The sequence below is a fragment of the Myripristis murdjan genome, chromosome 14 (genome assembly GCF_902150065.1).
Source record: "Myripristis murdjan chromosome 14, fMyrMur1.1, whole genome shotgun sequence".
Classification (NCBI taxonomy): Eukaryota; Metazoa; Chordata; class Actinopteri; order Holocentriformes; family Holocentridae; genus Myripristis; species Myripristis murdjan.
This window is the reverse complement of record NC_043993.1, coordinates 12,621,775-12,649,054: the sequence shown is the minus strand read 5'-3', so window position 1 is coordinate 12,649,054 and position 27,280 is coordinate 12,621,775. Positions and strand designations below refer to the sequence as shown.

The 27,280-nt window shown below is 42.3% G+C and overlaps 1 protein-coding gene across 2 annotated transcripts; it reads right to left on the bottom strand.

Moving 5' to 3' along the window:
• Positions 1 to 1,018: 1,018 nt before the first annotated feature.
• On the bottom strand, positions 1,019 to 27,280 carry ssh2b (slingshot protein phosphatase 2b). Of its 2 annotated transcripts, XM_030068817.1 has the most exons (15): positions 27,054 to 27,280; positions 22,308 to 22,351; positions 11,431 to 11,543; positions 10,854 to 10,918; positions 10,596 to 10,717; positions 10,089 to 10,154; positions 9,901 to 9,966; positions 9,482 to 9,676; positions 8,536 to 8,629; positions 7,790 to 7,918; positions 7,347 to 7,393; positions 6,885 to 7,031; positions 6,467 to 6,667; positions 4,610 to 5,732; positions 1,019 to 4,260 (listed from the first exon to the last, which is right to left on the bottom strand). In XM_030068817.1, exons 1-15 carry the CDS (start codon positions 27,114 to 27,116, stop codon positions 2,872 to 2,874), a joined length of 3,864 nt encoding a protein of 1,287 aa, XP_029924677.1. In that variant the 5' UTR covers positions 27,117 to 27,280; the 3' UTR covers positions 1,019 to 2,871. The 2 variants fall into 2 exon arrangements, with proteins under 2 accessions (XP_029924677.1, XP_029924676.1); XM_030068816.1 differs by lacking the exons at positions 22,308 to 22,351; positions 27,054 to 27,280 and adding an exon at positions 14,516 to 14,643.

Here is a 27,280-nt window from a genome sequence, read left to right as displayed (position 1 = left end):
CTAAAGCATAGTCTCTCGTGGTTTATTGTTTAATCGCCTTGCTGTGCACTTCCTCAATGTGGACAATGGTAGACCCAGGGCAGGATAGTGTGACGGACGAGACATCTGCTGCCCAGCCTCCTCTCACATCCCTCACCCGGTGTCTCATGTTCAAAGTGTTGTTCCTCCCCTCTTCCTGTAGAGGGAAGCAAACTGAGCACACTGTGTAAGAAAAAGGCAGTAAAGGTTTAGCTGCAGCTTTCATTCATGCAGACTGCAGCTCTGGTGATCAAGGTCAGGGCTGATCTGGTGGCAGGGTGGCAGATTCAAGCTCCATGTCAGCAAGAACCTGCTCTGCTGAAGTGCCCTTGAGAAAGTCAATGAACCTCTTACCAGCTGTTCAGTTACTTCCTTGTAGCTGACTCTGACTTGAACTACAGAAATGAATAATTTATACAAAACAGGCACAAAAAAGTGCCTGTAGGTGACAGATTTTTATCTTACTCCAGTGTGGATCAGATGCTCTCAGTCTGGTGGTTGTCTGGGGCTATTTCACAAAACTGAATAATTTCCATAAATCTTAAAAAATACTAAATAGTGGAGTGTATAACACCCAGCATTTTGTGCAATGTGTTGTAAAGGAAATATTAATCCTGAAAAATCAAAGTCAGGGTTGAGGCTTCAGTGTTATTTTGACACTGCTATGCTGCATAGTTAGACATGTTCAGCAGATATAATAAACTTCCTGATAAAACATGTTACTTTACTCCCTAAACTTGCCCTACATTATTACCTGACAAAAACTCACTTATTAGTGCTGACAGAAAAATGTATCATTGTTATTTTCTGGTATACATCATCTCTACAGAAAGAACTGTGCCTGAGGGGTGCTTTTGTGAATATTTGTATAGATTTGCTTTTAATTAGTGCCAGAAAGTACACTCCACAGAATCTCATAAGTGTGTGATAAGGGAAGATTTAATAAATCAACTGTAAGGGATTAGTTTCTTTATACACATGAACCCACAACAAACACAAACTCTCTATCTCCATCCTTTAATGGTCACAGTTGAAGCACATGATATAAAAGAATATTGACATTGATAGTTTAAAATTGAAAAAAGGGGGGGGAAAAAAACTTTTTTTTTTTTTTTTTAAATCACAATATACACACACCCAGCGGTTGCTACTCATTAAAACCATGCTCCCCAAAGGTAGCAACCATACATTTAAAAAAATGAAAAATAAAAGTGACAATATTACAATTAAAAAGGGAGTAAAGTGCATGTTCAACAGACCTCCCTGTGCAGAAATTTCTGATAAACTGCAGAGAGGCTGCACTTGCCAGTCACAGGCACATCCCTAATGTGTACAAAAGAGACGAAAGATCAGTTAAAAATGTACACATCCACATGGGGGAAGCTACAGTCACACTCACACAAGGACATGAGCCAGATATAAAAACATATACAGATCTTGAAAACATTAACACTCATCTCCTTTACAAAAAAACAAACAAAAAAAACAAACAAAAAAAAATGAAACAAAACAAAACAAAAAAAAAACATTACATACCCCAAAAAGAACAGCTCAAAAAACACACAAACATACACACTGGCTTCAGCTCCCAGCTTCCTAACCTACCCTTCCTCCCTGACACACGGTAACACATGAAAATAAAAATCTGGTTTGAGCTGCATCAGAACTGTCAAGACTTCAGAGAGACATGCGCGTACTTCGGTTTATCGAGTAGTGAAACTGATTGCTTCTGATGGCGTTGGACATTCCAGGAATCCCAGGCCTGATAGCTGTGTTGATCAGATTTGGTTCAGGCCAACTGAGGTATTGTGTAGTGGACAGTCAAAAACATGGAAAAAAACAAACAAAAAAAACAAACAGGCAATCCAAACCAATATGCCTCCTCTGCTCTTTTGTGTTTTCTGTTTCAATAAGCCGCTAACGTACATCTGGCCTGCTCACCAGGACTTGCAACCGAACGCATTTGAGGCTATTAACATTGTCCAGTTTCTTCAAATCTGCAGAAATCAATTAATTTTAGGACAACTTCACTCACCAACAGAGCTGCCGACAGCCATTTCAGATTAGACTTAGTCATGATGCATGTTAGTAAGTCTTAGTTTCAGTTTCAAGTAGAGTCTTTTGTTATTTTTTAAGTTCACCAATCTTGGAAAATTTGGTTTGTGGTGAACAATATTACCTTCTTTTCAGAAACCTGTTGGCTTGTTGATGAATTGAAATTGGTCAATTCATTTTCCTGACAGACAGAACCAGGGGAAAGGTTTTCTCATTTCTAAGACAGCTACTAAACACAACTAGCAAATATCATTTTTTTTACAGCAGTAAAGTGAAGTGAGATGAAATACAGAAAAGAGGTCTGGAAAAGCGGCTACATTCCACCAAGAATCAGGTCAAAGTTGTGAATCCACCTACAGCACTCAAGTAAACATCAGATGGTGATGACAAAACTACCAATATGCAACATTGGAAGGCTAGAAACAACAAGCAACCAAATGGAGCTGGATGACTGATTTGCTGCTTCAGTGACTTCTTGTGAAAGCATTTATACCACACAGTGCTACTTTCAATGCTTAGTTTTGGTTGTAGCATTAATTTCGATTAACTTTTGGGACCTTCATAGACTCAGTGTCAATATTTTGTTTGCAGCAAGATGGCTGCCTCGTTATCGCAGAGGCTATGGACAGATCTGCAGGTGAATAAATCATTGTACACAAACTACCAAACTTATCTGTTAAGGCAAGAGACAATGGTTTGTTTTGCTGAATTAAATTCAACATAAGCACTTAATTATCATCTCTCATAGGTACACTTGATCTTTCACAAACGCACGTGCTCATGCACACAGGGTGAAGGTTACATGGTGTGGTAGACGGTGCTGACAGTCCTTTTCTTCAGCCGCCTCAGAGGGTGTGTCCTTCCGTACTGCTGCCTTGTCGGCATCGAGATCAGCCCGGGCAGCTGTGGAGAGCCTTGGACACAGTCGAGCAGGTTCTCTTGTGGCTGACTCTGATTTGGAGGTGGAGAGCATCCTGATGAGGGGTTTCCAGCTTCACAGAAACTCTCTGACTCAACCCTGAAGGCTTCATGCTGGCTGGCTGAGGGAGAGCTGTGGACCCGCTGCTTCTTGGACTCGTCACTGGCTGTGTGGAGTGGGGACTGCTCTGAGGTGGGAGCAACAGAGGTGCAGCTTACCTCCCACTCGCTCAGGTCATTGGCGAGCAGGTCCAGGCAGCCTAGCTTGGCCAGAGAGGCTGATCGTTTCATCAGAGACGGCGGGGTCAGCCCTGCCTGGCGAATTCTGGCCTCCACCTCTCTGACCCTCTGCTGGACACAGTGGCCTCTCTTCTGTGTGGCACCGGCACCCAGGCCCCACACCTGCTCCACACACCTGGCCCTGCTTCCTCTGCCCGAGCTCACCTGCTGCAGGAAGGCACCCAACTCGCACAGAGTCTCCCATGTCTCTTTCATGATGATGTCACCATGAAGACCCTCCAAGGGGTAGTCCCAGTCCGTGCCCGACTCAAGCTCTGTGACGCCCTCCAAACACAGGAAGCCGACAGAGGAAAGTGGAGCAAGGGAGGAGTGGACAGAAGGATGAAAGGACGAAGAGGTAGAGAGAGATCTAATGTCAGCAGGTTGGACTTTGTGTGTTTTTGTGCTTCTGTCTTCACAGATTGGTCCCCTCCCCTCAACTACCTCACTACTCTCTTCCTCCATTGGACAACACTTCCCAGAATCTTCTACTTGCTCTTCCTCCGCAGTGCGAACTACTGGCCCCTGCAAGCAAAGGGGTGCATTCTGGGGATTAGACATTGTTGCTGGCTGGAGGTTAGAGTCTGCGAGGAGGTTTTCGCTGGAGTGTGGGTGGAATTGCAAGCACTGCTGAGAGCCAGAGGAGCTCACGGAGAGGGAAGGGGGAGACGAGGAGGGCAACGGAGAGTCTTGCCCCTGTTTCATTCGCTGTTCCAGCTGTCGTGTGACACGGCGCACAGAACCCCTTGTCCAATCACTGGTGAGACGAGCAGGGGGCATCTCCTCCTCCTCTTTGTTCTTCACTTCCTCTTTTACATTCTCAGCTTCCTCCTGTGATAAAACAACTCTCTCCTCCATTTCCTGCTTTGACTTCCTCACTTCCTGGTCCTGGGGGGCCTGAGGCCCTGGTTGGCTGAGAGCGCCAGGAGGAGGGGTTGCTGTATGCATCGTGGTTTTAAGTCCTGTGACCTGCACAGGGACTGCAATATCCTGGAAAAAAAGAGATGAGAGAAAGATGAATTTATACACTAATGTCAAAGTATCAGCATGTTCACACATTTATCAATCTATGGGCAATAACAAAACCAAATACGATTGATTCAGTGGTGACAGCTAGCCTGCTTGCAACTTCCTATTTTAACACCACTGGGTGGCATTCTTGAGCTCATGAACCCACAGGCTGAATTACTGGCCAAATTCATTGTTTGGAACACCATTCAATTTCAGGATGTTTTTTTTTTCACAGAAATTAAGTTCTAAAAGTATGATATCCTGAATGAACAGAATTAATTTCAACATTATCTGTCATATTAATTTAGTTGTCCTTCAGTGGATTTACCTTTCCTCCCTCCTCCTCCTCCTCCTCTTTTCTTCCTTCACTAGTAGAGTACTCCTGAGGCATTGGTGGCTGGTCCTTGCCAGGACCCTTAAGCTGGGGTGACTGCTGCACCGCCTGCACAGCAGCACAGTGAGTCTTACCATCTTGAGTCAGACCCTGGAACTTTTCCCTGGCACTGAAGAAGTTGATGTGGTCTGTACTGCGGGTGAATGACACCTCAAGGTCTTGTGGAATGGCACTGGGGTAACTGATATAATCACTAGTGGAGGGTGAATGGGCTGTTAAACTGTCCAAAGACAACCCACATGACTGCTGGTCACAGTCTAGTTCCTTGTCAGGCACTGGTGCAGACAGACCTTGGGGTTCAGCCTGTTGTGTGCTTGGTGTTGGGGTCCTTGAGGACTCAGGCACTGACACTGGCATCTGCAGCTGGTGGCTAGGTTTTACCACAGGCAAAGAGCTGGAGAGCTCCTGTGGTCTGATCGCTTCGTCTGTGCAGGCTGGAGCTGGAGACGGGGCAGGGGAGAGGGGGAGGTGGTGAAGGGATGGGGGTGGGTGAGGTTGGCCCAACAAAACACACTCCGCAACAGTCACCGTGGAAAGGTCGGATTTTCGAGCCTCAGGCACCACAGTGGCAGCCCTTGGCCGGGGGAGAGGGGGTGACGAGGATTCTTCCTCTGAGTCACACAGACCGTTGGAGAGAGGGGCAGATAAGGGAGGCACAGACCCAGCCATGGGGTCGGGACACGGGGCGTCCACCTGGCTGAGCTCTCCCTGGGTCTGGGCTACAGCAGATTGACAGGAAGCCTCAGGCAGGAGGCTCTGACCTTCAGCAAGACCTGATAGAGCTGGTGCCCCCTCAGGGCAGGAGGAGTTGAGTTGATTGGTCTGGATACCAGTATCAGGCTGTCTGGTGGAGTGTGCTACTTTGCCATTGCTAGATGAGGTTTCCAGTGGTTGCAGCAGTTCCTTCAGGGAGGGGCCAGCTGTGTTGCCAGTCTGGTTGTGGGGGTCGGAGCGGCCCAAGCTGTGTGGCTGTGCAGACGGTTTACACAGCGGCTCGTGGTGCTCTGAGAGGTCGCTATCAGAGTGCGAGCGCCACAGCTTGTTGTGCCTCTGCTTACTAAGAGAGAGGGAGAGAGGGGTGGAGGTAAAGATACCACGAAAAAGAAAGAAAGAAAAACCCATCAATGTATTGTTTTTGTAACCACACAGGCGGCACATTAGGGATATCACAAGAACTGATACTCAGGTCCAACATTAACACAAAAATTCCAAAAATTATGTCAATTATGTGTTTTTACTGTTGGTATTTTCAGCACAACTTGGTACCTGACTCTGTAACTCTGTGTTTTTATTTAAATGTAGCCTCTATAATGAAATACAATAGAGTTTTTGCCATGGTAACAAATCAGGTATCAATAATTTTAAAAATAAATGTGCATTTATACACAAGTACACATATATTTACTATATTATTTTGTTTTAATGGTTACTGCAGTACACTTGGGCCAATATCTGATCACACTGAATGTTGCTGTATTTGAATATATATGCAAATATATATCCATAAATTTGCATAAGGAATATTTTCTTCAATACTTCAATACTCCCCCAGAGTGGTGCTGCCCGAAATCAGGAGATCATAGCCTATCACACTCACTAAAGAGTGATAAAATGTAATACTTAGTTTCTACATATCTAGTTTTCATCCATATGCTTTTCATGTATATTATGCATGTATGAGTGCATACATGCACAAGTTTTTAGTTTGAACAACCCCAGTGGGACTTGATTTATGACAGGATTAGATGTTTTGGCCACTGAGCCCCACAACTACAACCTGTATGTGGTTACCTGGCCAGCAGTATGCCCTGATACTCCTCCAGCTGTCTCATGAAAGAGGGGTTAGGCTTGGTGACAGCTCGCCGTTCCTTGACATAATCAAAGGCTCTTTCCAAGTCCCAGCCGTACTCCTTCATGGCGTACGCGATAACTGTGGACGCAGAGCGACTCACGCCCATCTTGCAGTGCACCAGACACTTGGCCCCGGCTTTCCTGGTGTGGATACCAAGATACATGTGAGCTTTCACATCAGTGTCAGCAGTTTAATGAGACAATCAGACTGAGTGGAGTTTAAAAAACTGACTAAACAAAATGTACAGAAGGTCTGTGAAAAGCAAAAAAAAGAAAAGAAAAGAAAAGTGGAAAGCACAGCACTGCCAAGATGCGGTGAGTTGAAAGAGCAGAGAACATGTAGTCATCTGTGACTCACTTGGCTCTGGATATAAACTTATATGTGTCATTCCAATAGGCAAGCAGATCAGTGGCCTCTTCATCATAAACACGGATGTTGTGGTACTCAAACAGACCAGGGAAAAAGTTGTCGATCTCTCTTGTTACATTCAGGATATACTGCACCCTGGGGAACAAAGAGAAGAAAGAGATGAATGAGGTGTAATAGAGGTGAGATGGATGAGAGGAGAGATGTGCATGTGGGTTCCACAGCCTTGAGAATTTTTTTTTATAATTTAAATTAGGCCCATTATACCAAACTGATTGCTTACATGAAAGTAAAACTAAATTGAGTACTATTTGCTGATATACTGAATGGGTTATTAGTTATTTTAAAAGAACAACACAAAAAATGCTTAAAATGTTTTATCATAACCTTTTATTATTATACTGACTGCAGTATAGTTACTGTGTGAGGCCTGTGTAATTTTCCCCAACTTACCCACTGTTCTGCAGCTCCTCTAAATTAGATGCATTCCACTCAGATCCCTGTAGGAAACAAAAGCAATCCTCAGACTAGTTCATATCCTTGACCGAAGCTTTTAATAATTCCTAAATCCTGTGGCAAGGAAAGCCTAAAGACCCATGCGCTCTCCAAACCAAGCAAAGACAAAGCACCTTGAAATTAGCAGAAGCTAGCCTCTACTATGTCATATATGGCTGTGTTCCCAGATGTGGATTACGTCTAATCCAGGACCAATTTCGATGCATTTTAATTAAAAATTGCAATAAATAATTCATGCCTACAAATTGAGCCCCTTTAGTGTTCTTTACTCTACTTTTTTAAATTAATTTTTGTTCTGTCCAAACCATATCAGTTTGATCAAACCAACACTCATCGTCAATACAGCAGTGGAGCTCCAGAGGCAACACGGGCCAACCTACCAGGTAGACATGCTCAAAGATCTCTGTAGGACTGTCCATCTGGCCCAGAATCACAATCATCTCATTGTCAATAAACTCTTTGAACTCCCGCAGGTTGCATGTCATGTGCATCTCCAGCTCTGTCCGGATCTACAAGGCAAATCCCAGAAAGATGATCAAAGCACAGACAAACAAACAGTATAGTTCCTGGACAGGAAATCCAAACAGCTCTTGCATGCAATGAGATGGTGGAAAATCAAAGGTGAGCAAACCATGAACTCCATGAAGTCCACAATCATAATGAAATAAGCAATGCACAGAAAAAACAATGATTGTCAGATAGGTGTTTTCTGTCATGGAAAACCACTAAACAGCTAAAATGCATATAAAATGCATAGTAAGGTTTTTAAATTAAATCATTATTTAAAAATTATGGTTTAAATGGGTTAACCCTGCACTAGTGTGAGCACAAATGCACAGTGGCAGCTGCTGTAGAGTTATGCGTGGGTCCTGCATTAGTTCTGCAGACACACTGTACTGTGAATATAAAGTGTGATGAATAATATACAACAAAACCCTAAACCAACTAGGCACTGCGTCATTCCTACTAATGACTGAAAAGGTACCAAAATGTTGATTTGTGATGGAGGATGGAGCTGACATACAGCAATAACTCAGACAGCATGCAATAAAAAGTGGGACTGCTAAAATTATTACATTATATGGGGCATCTTCAAAGTCAAAGTCTGTCTGAAGCACTGACTCACCTCTTTGCTGGTGACATTTTCAAGGTCCTTCTGCATCATGATCTCCCTCAAACTGGTTTTGATCAGCCGCTCTGTCCTCTCTCTTTCTGTAGGTCTGCAGATACACACCATTAAGTTGAAATATGACCTGTAGCCTTTGAAAGCACAATCTATTTGCATATACAGATGAAGGAATGCTAACACATGCCATGTAGTAGATGCTTTTGGCCAGGTGGCTTTGCATTACATTTTAAACATGGGAGGCCACCACAGACATCAGTACATCAACCCTGGTAGAGCTGGTGCCAAACTATACCAAATTGTTTCTCACTCTGCGAGCAAAGAAGAGGAGGTCTGGGCTTCAAACCCTGATACAAGTCCTCTGGCATGTGCATGTGTGTGTGAGTGAATGTGTGCGCTTGTGTACATAAACTCTAGGTGTATTAGTTCCATCACTGGGACTCAAAACCAGACATGGTGCTGGTCTTTCCTTAATCAGTCACCCTCTCTGCAAATCATATTTCTTCACTCTGTCAATCAGAGGAGTTACATAACTTACTAACTGATTTCAAATTGCATTTCCAGACAAGATGTGAGTGGTGGACTATTTCAAGGAGTGTAAAACTTTCACTTCGCTTTCTTGTTAAAATCGCACAACAATCTGACTTCTAAATTCTTTCTTGTGTATATTGCCAATATAAAGTATACCTGTGCAAGTAATAATGAAGATTTCGCAATTAATTATCTTTCCATATTGACGTCATCAAAACTAATGAAGACAATTAAAAAATAGTGATCTGTGTCCATTAAAACAATCATTTTAACCATTATTATGCAACTCTAATTTAAAGACACAAGAATCAATCCAAGTGTATGCAATAATATACTCAACTAGAACGTTCTATCTTTCCCAAAATAACATCTTTCAGTTGTCCCTAACCGCAGAAGTACTCAGCTTAACACTTACACATAAGAGAAGAGGACAGGCGAGTCGGCACGGTGCGACTGCACGTCCTGCATGGCGTTCCACTCGTTGATGTGTGCCTGGTCGGAGGAGACCCTGCTCTGATAGTAGCTAACCCAGGTGAGGAACAAGCTGCCTGGGAAATAGTTATGGCATCGGGCCACCTCGCATGCTTTATGGAGCGACTGGAGTGCAGACCTGAGAGTGGGCATGAATGAGAATGAGAGAGAGGAGAGGAAGGACGAGAGTTGAAGATCAGTAATGAGATGCAGAGAGCGAGAGAGGACAAAAAGACATTAAGAAAAAACGGAGAAGAAACGGTTAAGATGCCAAGAAGCGCACTTGCCAACTCAAAAATATGAGGAAGGATAAAAAGGATGTATATTTATACAAAGTCTTGAGATAAATGCAATATGACTTACCACATGGCCTGCACAGACACAGGCTTGAACACATGCACTCTGTTATCGGTCGACACGCTGAAACCCCTGAGAGAAAGAAGAGCGGCAGGACAGAGGAGGAGGAGGAGGCAGAGAGCAATTTGTAAGCCATCTTAGCAGCCTTTTGTATGTATCTCTATAAAAGTGTAATATGTTAGAAACTTTCTTACCCATCTCCATCCAGATGTATCAGTGTGTCACTCCATAGGGGCAAAACAAGCCCTACTGAACATGAGCTGACAGAGAGAGAGGGAGAACGAACACAACCTCCATGTTAAAACTTAATCCTGAATCGATTAGCTGATAAACAAAGAAGTAAGGCATTAGAATTTTGATAATCAATTAATAATTTTAGTCACTTATCAAGCAAAAATACCAAATATTTGTTGGTTACATCTTTATAAATGCTATGGTTTGCTTGCTTTTCTCTGTTTTGAATAATTAGCATTATTAATACTGTGGGTTATTTTGGATGCTGGTCCGACTAAACTATTTTAAGACATCACTTTTTGCTCTGGTAATTTGTGATGGGCATTTGTCAGTATTTTAAACATGTTATAGATGAAATTATTAACTGCTTAATCCTTATAAAAAAATAAAAAAAAAATCAACAATGAAAGTAAATGTTAGTAGCAGCCCCAGGGATATAATGTACTTTGCTGTGCGTTCTCTCTCACCTGTCTGTGGGGCTGAAATCCATACCCAGTACCACGCTCTCTTCAGTGTCCTGGCGGCCGTTGGTTGAGACGACCACCATGTAGCGAGTGCACTGAGGGTGAGCGCTCTCCAAACGAACCGCCTGGACCGGGAATTATCGGTGGCGGGACGGAAAGAAGGTGAATTTGATTTTTTAAAACATCAAATAATGGCACTTTGATAGAACATTGAGTGGTAAGACTGAGTAAGTTTAGATCATTTTGACTCGGTGTACACACCAGTTTGATGTTGTCCTCTGGTCTGAGGAGGGTGAACATGGTCTGCAGGTGCTGCTGGAGGTCTCCTGGTAGGGTGAGAGAGACACAACCAACATTTGCTCAGTGCTAAGGATTGCAGTTACCTCAAAATGAGGTGAAATGGTGTGAAAGCTTTTTTTCTAAGCGCTGGTACGTGTGTCCTTGAGGCAAATGTTCATCTATGTCTCACCAGAACACATTTCTCAAGAACACACAAGCAGGGAATGAATCTTTACTCTTTGAGAAGGGCTGTGTGCTTGACGTCGCATGGTAAATTAAGACAAACCAAGTGTTCATTTTCCTAGCTGTTTCTACCACTTATGCACTGGAAATTACAGAGGACTGCACAATAGGGCTTGGACATGATGTGCCTTTCTTGCAGTGAATCATGGCACCTCACATTCATTCTCATAACCCAAATCACCTTCCGATGCATCACTGGTTGGCAAGTCAACAGCGAGGATCTATATCAGTCCTTCATCATTGGTATTGTTTTGAAATCAGTTTGACCATTGGGTAAGAACACACAAATCATATTAAGGAAGACCTTATATCTCACCTGCATGTTTGCTGCGCAGCTGTGAGAAGCGAGAGGCGGAAGAAGGGGAGGAGCCATTTCCTCGTGGCAAAAAGAGGGCGGCTCCTTTAACTGTCAGGAAACTCTCACTGATACTGGACAAAGAGGGAAGAAAAAAAACGAAAATGAGGCTCAGTGGTATCCAGCCATCTGTAAAATATTAATAAAATTCATCCTGTGAGGAAAGAAATTAGCTGGACCACAGAAAAACAGCTGGTTGTGACTACTGGCTTCAGCAGCTTAGTCCTAAACGGATTTGTACTAAAAAGTAGTTGTTTTCCCCAAAGTCAAACGTATTAAAAACACATTATGATTTGTTCCCACCAGGCCAATATAACAAAGTTATAACAAAAACAGACAGTCCCATTCTGTCAACCCTTCAGCATACCTCCAAAAAGATGTGTGGGCACATTTACTGTGTTTGTATGAGTGTGCATGCGTGCGTGTGTGTGTGTGTGTGTGTGTGTGTGTCCCGTCTATGCAGACAGATGCAAACCCATGATTGATGTTTGTGTTGTGATGTTTTCTTTCCCAAATGTATAAAACAGAAACTGGATTAAAAAAATAAATCCTTTCAATTTGTGCTACTTGAGAGATTCCTTCAATAAGAAAACATCTGCAGAATATTGAGCTTGCCACTGGCTGAGCACTGCAAGTGGTTCAATAACCTCAATTTAATCCTTGTTTTCTTATAAAATACACACAACATGCTATACAAACAGGAATGGACAGAAATATGTGCCTGTGTGTGCTCAAAACACTGGAGTGTGCAGTTTGCAAATGTGTCTACACACACACACACACACACGCCCACCAGCTGGTTCCAATAATGTGCTAGCTTAACTGTACTGGACATGGTCATAAAGTGACAGGAGGCAGGAGAGCAAAAAAGAGGGATTGAGACACAGAGGAAGCAGAAGTCGTTTCAAGGTGTCATGAAAGCAACATGACAACAGAGGGACGGCCATTTAACCAACCAATTCTTCTCTTCACATGAACCCTGCTCTTTCCATAGCAAATTCTACCATCAATCTCTGCACTCTGCATATTATCTTCAGGATACATATCTTCCACTATCTTCTGACAGGAATTACATCTTTACTAGTTTTGACTGCGACTGTAAAACTTGACAGCTACCTGGCATGAAATGGACAACTCCAGCTGAGTGGTCTGGTGCTGCTGCTCAATGGACAAAATCCAGCTGGCGCAAAAAAGGCCACATGTTCAAGAAACAAAAAGTTCTGTTCCTGGGCCAGTGCTAAGTGAGACCCCAAACCTGAAACCTATTAGTGTTATGCAAGGATGGGGTGCACACTGCACAGAGATACACTACTAACACTGGTGACCCCTGATTGTCCCAGTCCATATTTGTCACTCCATGTGCGGGGAGGAGATAAATATAGGCCGAGGCCGAGGGAGGCCTTATCAGAGCCTGGAGACAGAAGGTCACATTCTGTCACCCTCTCCTGTGAGCATGAGAGGAGGAACGCAGAGACAGAGAACAACAGAGAGCAGCATCATGATACAAAACATGGAACAGGGAGCAGTGATTACAAGAAGCTTATAATTAGGCAGGCCTCAGTTAAAGAACTGTGGCCTAAGAATGTAAAGTAAAAACAGATATGTAACATAGTTTTAATAGACTTTATTCACAGATACTTTTGATGCTTTTTGAAGCATAACAGAGCACAAACAGATGGATTTCAGCACTTTCCAATTGTGAAGGGCTTTATTTTAACATTACCTGTGGTCTTAAAACTCTCTTGACAGTCGAGTATGAAAATAAGTTTATCACTGGTGTGCATTTCCATATGAGACGTAAAATTCAAAATAAATAAAAAGCATCGATGCTGAGCTTCTGCTACTGCAGGCTTTGGCATTTCAAAATACCTTGGTATTCTAAACAGAGGGTGACTCACATAATGTTTCATTTGTTCAGTTTGTTTCATTTGGGAAGATTACTATTTTTATATGCCCACATCTGAGAAAAAAAAAAATCACACCCTAGTGCAGAAAATGTCAGAAGTGGTGTAATACTGCTTCACAGAACATCTTGGAATGCACTGAACCTCACATATTTGTCATATCTAAGAATGTAGGAGTATCTGAGGGTGAATTTTTCCTTAATAATCACAACACAATGTGGCATGTCCAGACAGTCAATTTCTGTTCCCATGCCTAAAGGCAGAGCACAGGCTGCCAGGCAAAAAGGCACAGCAACCAGAGACTAGATGCTTTCAACTGAGAAGACAACCAATGTACAGCACACAACCACATTTATCAGTTGTCCTGATGTATTTTTATAAGAAGAAAGCATTAAATGTGGATGAGTGCACACAAAACTAGTCAATCATCAGGTAGCATCTGACATTAACATTAACAGGATTTCAACTTTCAAAATGCACATTACAAGAACACCACAACACTTATTCACTGCAAAGTCACATCTGAAAAATGCTAGTTTCATCACAGGTATGTCGGTCTTCTGAAGACACTGTACTGACGGATCAACCACATGCTCTGATTCATAAATGTTTTCAGGTACAGAGTGTGCCTCCTGTCTGCAATGCCCTCAAGGTGCATATTATCATCTTCTCTGAGTGTTAAAACTAACGAGGAGAGAGGAGGTAGGACAGGCGCTGTATGTAAGCGGATGAGTCAGGCATCTGGCAGACGGTGTATTTCACAAGGAGCAAAGGGAAGGAAGTCTCCTTAAGCCAGTGGCTCTGCTGCTTTGTTCTGTCATATCCTGTTATGTCATTATGGCAAAACCACATGTCCTGCTTACACCTGAGAACTGAAACCAAACCTTGAGAGCAAAGGGTAGCTCTAAAACAACTACACAAAATCATAAACTGTGTGTGAATAAAGGAGATTAAGTGGGTTTGCTTTTAAGATTCAAACTGAGTCAAAACTGGATGAACCAGCTGACTGATATGATTGTTTTTCAGGTAAGAATCTAAACTGTACACCTTGGACTATCATAACAGTCTCAGTAGATCTGCCTTACTAATGTCCACAGAAAACCTGGGCACAGAGCTGGAGCACAATTATTTTGCAGACTTACAGCTGATCGATCTCTCCCTGGGAAATAACGGAGTTCTCGGTGAAGTGAGGTCTCATCTTCACCCCGCAGCAGGCGCAGAAGCAGCCGGCTGGGGAGCTCCGCGGCGCGTTCACAACACCGGGAGGCATCGCTGCGCCGAGCCGGGTGAGCGGTAGACAGAAGCGGGATGGAGCAGTACTCCGCACTGACAATGGTGATTGTTAAAAAATGAAAAATAATAATAATTAACAAAAAAAAAAACAAAAAAAAAAAAAAACACCGGTACCGGGAAAACGCGTCAGCTGCGTTGATAAGACTCAATCCGAGACTGATTCCGGTTTACCTTCACTGGACATCACGACGTTACGTTTACGTTTTCGTGTAATAGTCTATAAATCAAACGGTTTCAAACAAGAAGTCGACATTTATAACGTGAGGTGTCTAACTCCACTAAATCAAACTGAGCTGCCTCACATCGTTTGCTCACTGGCAGGTGTGTTTCATGTATCTGCAGCAGGCTGCGGTAAATCCTGCCGCTGGAGGGGGAGGAGACACACACGCTCCGCCAGGGGCAAGCCGCACTTATATAAGGCGTGATTAATGCCATGGTAAGGGAAGAGGAGCAGGAGCTGCAGGAGAACCGGGAGGGCATTTCATCAATTTTAACAGAAACCATTCTGAAATGATTTAGTAGGTCACTGGCTTGAGTTATCCCTCAAGGTGATGGGCATCATATTCCTATTATTTTGAAAATACGGGAGGTAATCCAAGAACGTCTTCTTGCTGCTCAACCACTATGAATGATGCTCTGCATCTCTCTGGGGCTATTTTCTGACTATAATGATGCTAAGCAATGGGCTCTGAAAGATACCACACACAACCTAAGGAACAAACTAATGAACACACACACACACACACACACACACACACACACACACACACACACACACACACACACACACACACACACACACACACACACACACACGTCTTACTGCAAGCTGGGCCAAGCACTAATAACACCTTGGAAGAAATCTTAATCATGAAATGTGACATGGCCTCTTAGTATAAACACAGGAGCTACATGTGATAAACAGACACCAACCAAAGCCCACAGAAACTCACCCAAATTAATGAACTGTCTTATGGAACAGCATTATGGCTTTGTATATTAGGATTTGAATATTGTTACCATTCAGACACCAAATGGACAGATGAAACCAACTTACATATGTCAGCAAAAAAAAGAACGTTCTCTGGAGAGTGTAGGCCACACACTAAAACCTGTTCATCCTACTGATCCACTGTTTGTGTTGTTTGGTTGTTTGAGTCCCGCTGTTGCAAAAAAAGGGTTACGTGGACATGTAACTGACCCAACGTCTGCAGCCCTTATGGAAATTTCTTCCCAGAGTAAGCGACACCTGACACCCAATGCGCTGCTGCGTCCAGCAACATGACAACAACAACACAACAACAGAAAATGGATTGAGAAATCAAAAGACGTGAGCCGAGGACAGGCGTGACCTTAGACTAGGTCGCGCTGCTTGTTGATCTCTCACAGTTTCAGTTTATAGGATAGATTACACACAGAGGATAAATACATGGCCACACACCACCTGAGTGTTAATTCATATCACAGGACAAACAGCAACAACTGCGGGAGTGTTTTTCTGTGGTACCATCTGTAGCCTGTGGGTTTTTTGTTTTTGTTTTGGTACACATACCGCACCGTCCTTGACCCTCAATCAAGCAGCGAGGTGAAGTTTTTCAGTGGAAAGACTGATTACAGCTAAGCTTCAGGGGGGTGATGAGGGTTGATTAACTCCATGATGGGGCTTTGGCCTCCTGCATACAAACACTTGACAGGCGGTGAAGTGTTTATTAGGCTGCTCAGTCACACGTGGTGCAACAAGTCAAAGCAAATACACAAAACAGCGTGCCAGAGACTATCAAACATAAAAATGGAGACACAAAAGGAGGCAGAGGTGTAAAGCAGAAGGTCAAAGGTTATGTTAGGCGTAGTTGGTGAGAATAGGCTGAGTAAACTACACTAATGAGAGCCTTGAAAACTCAAGAGCCCTTCATCATCAACTGATAAGAACTCCTTAATCTGACAGTTACCCAATCATCACCTCAGCTTCCTGCTCAACTTGCTGTGCTCTATCACAGCCTTCCCTTCTCTCCATCTTGTCACGAAGCTCTTTTCTTCTCTGCCCACACTTTTCCTTTTCATTCTCTTTTCTTCTTCACACCGCCTTGCAAAAATCACATCTCTCCCCCTCTCTGATACTTTTCTCTTCTAACTCTTCTTGAAATAGTCACGTCTTGTTAAAAAAAAAAAAAAAAGCTTTCTCCCATGCTCATATTTCTTTACCCAGCAACTCACTCTATCACAAATGATTATTCTAGGGACACAAGAGCATTTGTTATATCTATTATCAAAGTGCTATGGCTCTGACAATTTCACTTTTTACCACTAGCTACTTGTGATGTTGGTGAAGTGGGAATTTAAATTTGTTCCGTTGTGCTTAAAATCAGGGAGAACAATGCAAGGTAAAGGCTCAAAATGAAAATGTAAAGGGCCCTTATAATGTTGTTGTGCTCAATCTGTATGGGTCTTAGACTCTCAACGATGCACATGTTTATGTGTGTGATGCTAGAGTCATGTCTCTAGTTTCATTTTTCTGTTCTCCGAACTGAGGGCTAAAGTTCACTGTCCACTGACAGCCACTGAAGGCCAGGATGTGGTTGCTACATGCAGACAGACACCGGAGACTCTTCTGTTGTACCAAACAGCTGCCATGTCTCCACAAACACACACACACACACACAAACACACACTCACCTTAGTGATCACAAGTGATCACACAAAGGCCATGCTGCAATTGCTTGGTGAATTCTGTTCACACGTATGTGCGCACAAAACATATACATACACACTATTCCAATATATGCCATTGATTACTTTCAGTCTTATCAGCTGGTGAATTATGCACTAGCAGGAAGTAAATCTGATTATTTATAATGTAATCAATACATCATGCATTGTGTCAGACAACTTCATCTTCATTCTAACTGGATTCAATTATATTTCAACAGAGTGCGAATGAAAATGATTAATTCAAACAGAACAACAAAATCTCAAGCCAAAATTAACAAATTAGAAACCAAAAAGGAACAGGAAAACAGACTTTTCCATTTCCATCTCAGTTTTTTTCTGTTTCTTTTGAAAAATACAGATTATAAAACAGGCCAAAATTCTCAGTGTGGGAGCTTAGTGTTCCAGTTCTTTCTCTTTTCCTCTAATTTCACCTCTGTGAGTCCTCCACGGCTGATGCTGCTGCCTTGCTGATGTCACTGTTCTGTTGATGTCACTGACTTAAATCAGCAGCACCGCAGTGGGCCCTGCTTACGCAGATACACACAAAGCATCACTACAGCACTGTTCCAGTCTGACGGAGTGTCATTACCTGTGTCGGTGTGGAGCTCAGCTGCAGCATTAACCTCTACAGCACACGGCCAATCCTGCTGCCATCAGTGAAGCGGCTGAGAATGAACAACCTGCTGACTGGTGCTGCAGCAACATTTACACTCTGCATAAATTACTACAACACCTGACATGCATGGTCTCCTTCAGTGTACAATATCTGAAATGGTCAGAGGATCTACAATGGTGAAGCTATCCAGTTTTAACAATTGCTTTGGCCAGAGTTAAACTCCATATTGTTTGCTGATGTAAGTATTCTTCTGAAATTAAAACCCCACTGATGCATAAATCTTTTTACTGGACTGTCCTGCTGACTAGTTTCCTCAGAATGTCAAGACATGGAACTAACTATGCATTAAAATTAACATAGGGTACAGACTCACTTTATCCCAACACATAAGGACCTTCTTCATTCCTCTTCCATTAATGAACAGAGGCTAGAATGTGTTAGTGCAGCTACAGATCAGCATATTTGGGTAACAGCTTCCTCAATATGCTACTGCCTGTAAAGTAAACAAAATGAAAATGAAATAACGGAAAACCTAAAGCTAGCCACTCATTACTTACGGATTTCTATTTTGCATTGTTTCAACATTGAAAGACCACAAGACTAGGAAGTTTTAGCTTCTGTCATCCCAATCAGTGACTCCAGCTGAACTCACTCATGGTGTTCAGCTGCTCTGTCAAATTTTAATTCTGCTCTGTAGCAGATTTTTGGGTTTCCAATTAGGCATAAAACCAATAACAAATCACCTGACAAGACAATGACTACTTGCAGATACTATAAGGAAATCTTGTCCTATAGGTAGCACCAGCAACACACTATACAATGTGCAACATCACAGCGAAAACCTCCCATCACTGGTAAATCATTAAATGGTGCATTTGTGCCTTAATATGATTTCAGAGGTCTAAAAATGCAGCTGTTTCTCTTTGGACTGCTGTTCCATGTGCATAGTTTTAAGGTTGATTTGGGAATGAAACTGGTCTTAAATTTTAACTCAACAGGCATTAAAAAAGGTCCTTAAAATTTTACAGCTTACACAAACTTACAGAAAATTGAAGTTATGTTGTTTATAGGTTGCACTGCTTAGTTTTCCCATAGAAATGACTAGGGATTTTTTTCAGTTATAATTGTTTGTTCAGATTTTTTCTCAAAATCTTGTAATAATATCACTGAATGCAGTATTGTGTATTGAACCAAATTGCTAGAGCTTAAGGTATCATTACATCACTCCTGAACATTATCTAATTCATTTTGTAACTTTGCTTACTCATATTGATTGCTATTTTGTTTGAGCCCATCCCAAAATTAGTCACATATGTCTTTTTGTATTTGCATTTTAACTTCTTCATTTTTTTGACCAACTGAATTACATCTGTGTTATGATCACTGACACAACCATTTCCAGAAATCTGAAATCAGATAAATAATCCAGATGAACTGTCTGCAGAATACTGGGATTTTAGGCACCATTCCCTCAACATGGTAATAAGTTTAGTTTGCATGAAGTGAAGACTAAAGAATCTGCTTCAGTAGGCATTTCTCAACAGAAGGACAACCTCATGATGACATTATTAACAAAAATGTATAAGTATTAAAAATGGTGCCTGGTTAATGAAACTACAGCCAAGACAGGTTTTCTCCTGGGTCCATTCCAGCATCAGCCCCAGGCTGAGTTGCAAGTTAAGAATGGCTAAGAGCTAAGAGTTGACACATAGCTCTGAGTGGCATGATCTTCAGATCGCCGAGAGCAACAGAAACAACTTCTCCTGGAAATATGGGCCTGTTTCCTTCTCAACAGTGTCACTCTCTATCTCACTCTCTCTCTCTCTCTCTCACACACACACACACACACACACAAACATTCTCATTTCACTATGGACTTGTGAACACTTTTGAATATGACTCCAGACAGTGCATATGAAATTATATTCAGGGATGCCCACTCAAATGTGCTGCTGGTAGTAAACGCTGGATTCTCTACTGTAACCATCTAAATGGTGAACACTTCGCATTAGGTCCGTGTACTTTGTGCAGTGATGAATATTCTTCGGCCAGTTTGTCAAAACTTTCAACCTCAATCAGAATGGTCTGGATAACCAGATCCCATTTTTTCCTATCCAAGATCAAAACGATCTCACTGATTTTAACCTGATTTTTCAAAACAAAACATGGTCAGACTGGATACTGCTGATCCAGATACCACAGGATCTGGATTTCCACATTTGGATTTGAAGTGCTTCTAATCCCACTCTATATGGCCATCTGCTGGACAAATAAGACAAATAAGAGCCACACTAATTCAGTAATGAAAAATAAACCATTAATGAGCTACCTTTTCTCTATCTTCAAACATATTAAGTAAATTAATTAACTAATTAATGTTTTAGTAAACCTTAATTAATATTAGGCTAAGGTTTACTAAAACATCCATCAGGCTGCAGGCTGTCTTCCACTGAGTTAGTGTGATAAAATTGTTTTTAGTTTAAAAGCAACATGCTGTAGTCAAACAACATAAAATCAGCCATTTTTTTTAATTCAAATTATCATGTTTGAAATTATTTTCAATGATTAAGTCATTGCATTGCATCATGTCAAGTGATTTCTGTAAAAGTTGATGAAACTATTTTGCCAATCCACTCTGAATCTAGCCCTCTAGGTGGGATTAACCTGATTTTGGGAATAAAATGTATCCAGATTCTTGCCTTGTGTTTTGAAAAACCCAAAGACAAGAATCCGATGAGGATCCTGATGGAGGCTGGATTGGATTACAAAAGGAAAACCCTGTATAGGTAGTATTGGAAAACTCTGTCATCAGATTTAAGACAATCAGAGCACTTTGATACTTGAGGAAAAGCTAGGAAAAACTGGCCCCTGGTGATTCTTACTGATGTAGTTTTCAATTAAGAGTTAATGGTGCCCAGTCCCAGATTTTGTTTCAGGGTTCACCATACCCAAAACTAGCGTGTCCGCTGGCTGGCTGTTAGATCTGGGAGGTCAAAGTTCACCACACAAAGTTCACCAAAAAGCTGATAGCTGGTTTTCAGCCTGTCAACAACTTCTAAAAGTTAGCATCAGGCCCTGTAAAGGTCATGTTACATACAGCACAGTGGGGTGGAAGAGCTAGCCAGCACACACAAAACCAGGCAAGAATCTGAGGAGAGGGGGGCAGTGAAAATGTCAGCTTTAGCTGGTAACAAAGTCACGTGTGTAATGGGTGCACCAAGGAGGAGCATGCAGGCTTATCACACTCATATAGAAGTCAAAGTGAATGATCTAAGGCAGTCAAAGCAAAACAATGAAAATGTTATTAGTCAACAAAGTACAGTAAATCAGTAAAATCTGACACACTTGCCATTCCTGTTTAACCACACATACACACACACGTGTACGCACACACAAACGAACACACACACACACACACACACACACACACACACACACAGCCCCACCATGTGAATATAGATTTCACTCCCAGCTGCACAAATACAGACAGCTCTCTCAGTTCGATGGCACAGAGCTCCAATGACCAGACAGACACAGAGGCGCTCTGACTCTGGGAGTGGCCACCAATCTGCCCCTGGATCAGCAGCATGTCTCCCCTGACCCACATACGCCCTGCTGCCTCTAAAGGAGCCTGCTGCCCTCTAATGGGCAGCCAATGTGCTGTACAACAGTTCATTACACTGTAAATGAGAGGGCTTTGGGCTGACATCTGTTATTAAAGAGCCAAAAGAAACAAAGGGAGAAAAAGAGTGCTTTTGCAGTTAAATATCACTGTAATGACAAAGCCTATATCTAGAGCAAACAAACACCGTACGCAGTGTCAGGAAACTCCTCTGATAGCTGATGAGCTGGAATCACTTGCAACTGTGGTCGACTGAAACAGGATAAACCTGATTTCCAGTTCCACAGCTCACTGCCCAAGGCAACAAGGACAGCACGGCATTGTGATGTCACAATAGTACAGGAGCTCTGTGTAATGTCACAGCAGCAAAGGAAGGAACTCCTGCAGGATCACAGGGGTGCAATTAATAATAATAATAAAAAAAAAGATACTTCAGGAAAATTCTATTGTGAGAAAACAGGATCAGATACCAAACAAGAGCTGGTATGGATTTTTTTTGTCCTGTTATGGACAATTCAGTCCTCCAGTGGAAAGACAAGCCCTCTAATCAGTATGGCCAACATCATCATTCTGATCTCTTGCCACAATCCTGGTGTGTATGTCAAGGGGAGAGCAACTTTTTGAATGTTGTGATCACAGAAAGGAAAAAAGATGGGGCTTTGAGACTAAGCAAGGATGATGTGTGATCACTTACCTTCTTGGCTGAGAGCGACGATCATCCTCCCCACTACCGGACTCCTGAGGAGATAAAATGGGACATGCTTCAAATTAGCACAGCACAATAAATCATGCATGAGTGTCCATCACAAAATGGGTTCCCACATTAAATTATATGGAAGAACAAAGAACAGATAGCGGCATTTCAGTAATACTGAAACATTTTGACTACATCTACTGCAACGGAAGAAAAACAAGATAAAAAGACAGCAAATCAATCATTTTGTTGCTCAAATCAAGACATTTGTCATTATGAATAATCATGATTATTCACTGGGAATTTAATATCTATGATAGTAGTCATCCTTCAAATTGAATGATCAAAAAATGAAAGTGCTGTAGCTGCATGACATACCACTTAAACCAAATTAATGAGCAAAACTGTACAAGAAGAAAGGCCCATTTCCTATCTTGGAGAAAAAAAGAGCTCATTTATTGTTTCTCTCTCTGTTTTCTCTGTCATTCACACACACACACACACACACACACACACACACACACACACACACACGGCAAGCAGCATCCAAAACCAAGCTGCCCAGTCAACTCTGACAAAAGCAGAAAACATTACAGCCTGAGTACAGCACAGTACAGCAGGGCAGCGCTGAAGAGGGACTGGAGGGAGAGCAGAGTTCAGCCTCAACTCAATTTGCACACTATCCAGGAAAATGACCTCAGTCTGTTTTTAAGGTGTGGCCGGTCAGAGAGTAATGTATTCACACACGGACACACACATACACATACACACAGAAAAACACAGTGACGAGAGCAAGATAGAGAAATGACCATATTTGATCAACAAATTGTGGAACATGAAGCTTTGCAAATTCAGATAGGCACAGGATTACTGGCAGATAAACACCAGACCTGGTACTTATCTTGTTTATACTGTATGTAGGCTACACTAGCCTGACCAACATTACACAACCCTTTATAGATTCATAAAGGGAAGAGGTGGATTACAGGTTGGTGGTAGGTGACGACAAACACAGACAAACTGACAGATGAACACACTCGGTGCAGCCTGATTACAGGGATCATTTGTTGCGTTTGTTCAGATTAGAGCTGGCTGATACGGTTGAAAAATCATATTTTCCACATCTCTGGTACTACAATTATAATTGACGGTGTTTGTGTTCTTGACATTACAAATTACGGTATATAGGTGCAGTGCAAATGTAATTTAGAAACTGAAGACATACTGGCCTGATTTGAGTTGAGAGTAATGGATGTGCATGGGTTCGGATGCCAAAAATGACTGTTGCAGACCAGGTTCAGTGTAACATCTGTGATAGCAGACGCAGGTGCCCACTTGATAATCCCAATACACACCTCCTCATGCCCAATCCCTTGCCTCTAACATCCCAGACAGGAGGCACTCATCCCAAATAACACAGGGGATATCTAAATTTAGGGCTGCAACTAATGATTATTTCCATGATTAACATGTCAAATGCTCATGGGAAGTTTGTAAACCCCCAAGTGATTTGTTTAAATTGCTTCTGACTGGCAGCCAAAAAACACCCAGAGTATGGAGTATGAATGGAGTAATATGAATGGAGAAAAGTAAGCTAACCTTAGCATCTAAGCAAAGCTGTAATCAGCAAATGTTTTGGATTTGTAGATGATAAATGACTAAAATGTTTCACAGATGAACAAAATTATGTGATTAATTTTCTGCTGAAGAACTACTTAATTGTTTTATCACTATTTAAATCAGATCCTGTGTACTGCTGAGCACTCAATGTGAAGTACATGCAGTCAAGACACCAACCAATGAGTTAACAAATGCATCTGCTCCATTCAGATTCTTTACTTATAGTTGTGTGCTCTAAAAACATTGAAACATAATGTACAGCAAAAAGACATATAGAAAGGATTTAGGAAACAACAATAAAATAGCACTGACAATTATACTGTAAAAATGTATGCCTTCATGTTACTCCATACCAGAGTCTGAAACTAGCACCCAATAAAAAAGCTCCGTGTAGCAGTAAAAGTTGTCTTTGGCAATTAAATCAGTAAGGGTCACCCAACACTAGCAAGTATATTTTAAGACAACAGCATCTGAAAATCTGGGTTATGTGCACTTCATGATGAATTACATGGGGGCGCAAGCTTTAACTTAGTATGCACCATGCAGAACTGATTCTACATATGAACTAACATTAAGTGAGGAAGGTGACACGTATCTATGAAACGAATCTTATTTTGCCCCGTAAAGATTAATCTTGACAGAATTTTTCTTTTATCTTTGGTTTACCAGCCCTTGGTGCAAGGCTTTTCAGACACTGCTCCAAACCACCCTGTTTGGAAGAGAGAGGACAGAGATTATTCAGGCTGGGTGGTTTTGCATGTATGGAAATGTTAGAGGATTTTTCCAAAGCTTATGGAAATATGGAGCAGAAACTTGCAGCCCAGGCAGGGATCTGCAGGACAGGATATGCCAAAGTAAGGCAAGTCCATGCTGTTATCTGGAGACACAAGTGTAGCACAGGGTTCTCCCCCAAAGGTGTGTGTGTGTGTGTGTGTGTGTGTGTGTGTGTGTGCGTTCCCCTAAATGGCCTTTATTGTCATGCTGACACAGATAGACAGGTTCAGCACAAGGTAATGATGGCAGAGAACAACAACAGGCAGGCATCTCATGACAGACTTCACACAAGCTTTCACACATACATCACATGACAGTAAGATTCAGGAAACAAGATGTGTTTTTGTGTGTGTGTGTTGCGTAGGAATGTGCATGTGCTACAACCTGAAAACATCCCCTCAAGAAACACTTCACATTCTTCACTCCTGTGCCTGTCTCACTGGCAAAGGTCAAGCCCTTGTAATGGCAAAAAATGAGCTGCGCATTTTATTAAAAGAGAATTGAAATATGAACAACATACTTTGATGCCCAACTTGCAAGAGAATACATTCATTTTATCAGAGTGCTGGGTGCTTTAAATGGACTCCTAAGCATGTTATTCCAATTTATGGCCTATAAATTAAAATGCACCTAAAAAATTAAAGGAAATATATATATGTATGTATGTATGTATGTGTATATATATGCGCACACACACACACACACACACACACACAAATATTGAAGTCTTGCACAGTATAGAAATTTGTATTGCAATTGTACTATTCAGCAAAACAATTACAGTAGAGTACAATTATTTGTAATATCACACAGGCCAACTTTCTCTTGTCTCCCTGGCTCGTATTTATTAAACTGACTCTTCTCTTTCATGCAATTGAAGGATGCAGCAGCATTTGTTACACCAAGTGTTTTGCACTCCTTGCTTTTAATGATAGCAATCTAGGAATTGTGGCAGTCAACTGTTTATCTGGTCCTGCGTCACTCTGGAAAACAGCAAAATTCCTAAAATGTATGTGGGTATACAGCAAGACAGTCATCATTAAGCCAACTCACAGAACCTGTTTGGCTCTTTAAAACGCAGAGACGTGAATGACAGGGCCCTGTCCAAGACCATATCACCCAAAAATAGTTTGTGATAGTCAGGGCAACATAATTCAACTGGATTTTCGTCATTTGGGACACAGCTGGGGGTACACAGACAGCGTAATGACGCATTTTCACACGCAAATTCAGGTTGTTATTGGTGCGACCAGCAAGAACAGATGACAGCAGATTTAATTAGTGCACAAACACTAATATGCAACAAAATTAAGTGATTAAGGAGCAGAAAAGTGCATGGTTGTATTGACTACTGTGTTTGTCTTCTGTCGAGCAGACACAGTTTCAATATCACATACGGCAAGAGAGACACAGGAAGTCTGGCAAGCTGTGTGAAACCAAGAGATACAGAGTCAGTTCATTGTTGTGATGGCGCTTAAATGAGCGTCAGTGTTTGGTTGCAGTTCACACGACTTCCTATCTGTCCTCCTACTAATCTGGTGGAGTTCCCTGCTACTTTGCAGAACTAGCAGAAACAGGAAAACCACCTGCTCCTCTGCCCTGCATAGACACACACACACATAGGGAGAGAGAGAGAGAGAGAGAGACAGACAGACAGACAGAGAGTTGTTGAGGTCGGGGAGACACATTCACACGTCCACCACTTCGTTTACATACCAGGACAGCAGAAAACTATACTGCAAGAGTGAATACCCGCATTCATATGGTGTCACAAGACACTTATTACAAGAGGAAGAGCAGGAAATGTTTCTTGGTAGATGGCTGTCTCAGAAAAAACACCTCCATGTGCAGTTACAATTATCAGATATAGCAATCATTTGACGTTTGTGATGCTAGTCAGCCTACTGTCAAGCTGAATGTCAGGAGTTTGTCTGAGTGCTGGAAAAGTGTAGTGTCACTACTAGCTGAGCATTTCGGCTGGTGTAATTTGGCAAATTAGTGCCGTGAAGTTTGAAATGAAACACTGACCTAAGACCTATAATCAAAGCTGCTATTGTCTCTCCACCAGCAGCGGCCAAAAAATTCCCCCCCTCCCCGCAACCCCAGGTTAGCATCGGCAGTGTGGCGGTGTTTGAACGTTACTGCTACTGTAACTGGAAATGAACACCTACATGTCACGCATGCGCAGGAGTACAAAGGCAAGGCAGTTTATGACAGTCAGCAGGCGAAAAAAACAGCGGAAATCAACCCAAACACCCCGTCGAGGGAGATTCGCGTTTGAGGTTTGAGGGAGGAAGACGAGAGCAGAGAAGAGGAGAAGAGGGGGTGTTAAAAATGAAGGGCAGCTCTTACCGAGACACAGGGGCTGGAGCTGGTGCTGGGGGTCGGTGAACGCTGCACGGTAACCAGCGCCATTCAGCGACCGGGAAACGGATACCTGAGAGAAAGCGACGACGGCGAGACGGGCATAATGGTCCGTGGGAAAAAACCCAGCTGAGCCCGAGATGTTCGTCTTCTCTCTCTCTCTTTCTCGTTCTCTCTCTCTCTCTCCCTCTCTCTCTGATCGCTGACTAGCTGAC

Coding starts and splice junctions, on each gene's coding strand:
- ssh2b (XM_030068816.1), bottom strand. CDS start 14,643: ATGCCTCCCGGTGTTGTGAACGCGCCGCGGAGCTCCCCAGCCGGCTGC. Junction 10,919..11,430: donor GCTGCGCAGCAAACATGCAG/GTGAGATATAAG, acceptor TCACCCTACCAG/GAGACCTCCAGCAGCACCTG. Junction 6,668..6,884: donor AAGTTTATATCCAGAGCCAA/GTGAGTCACAGA, acceptor TATCCACACCAG/GAAAGCCGGGGCCAAGTGTC.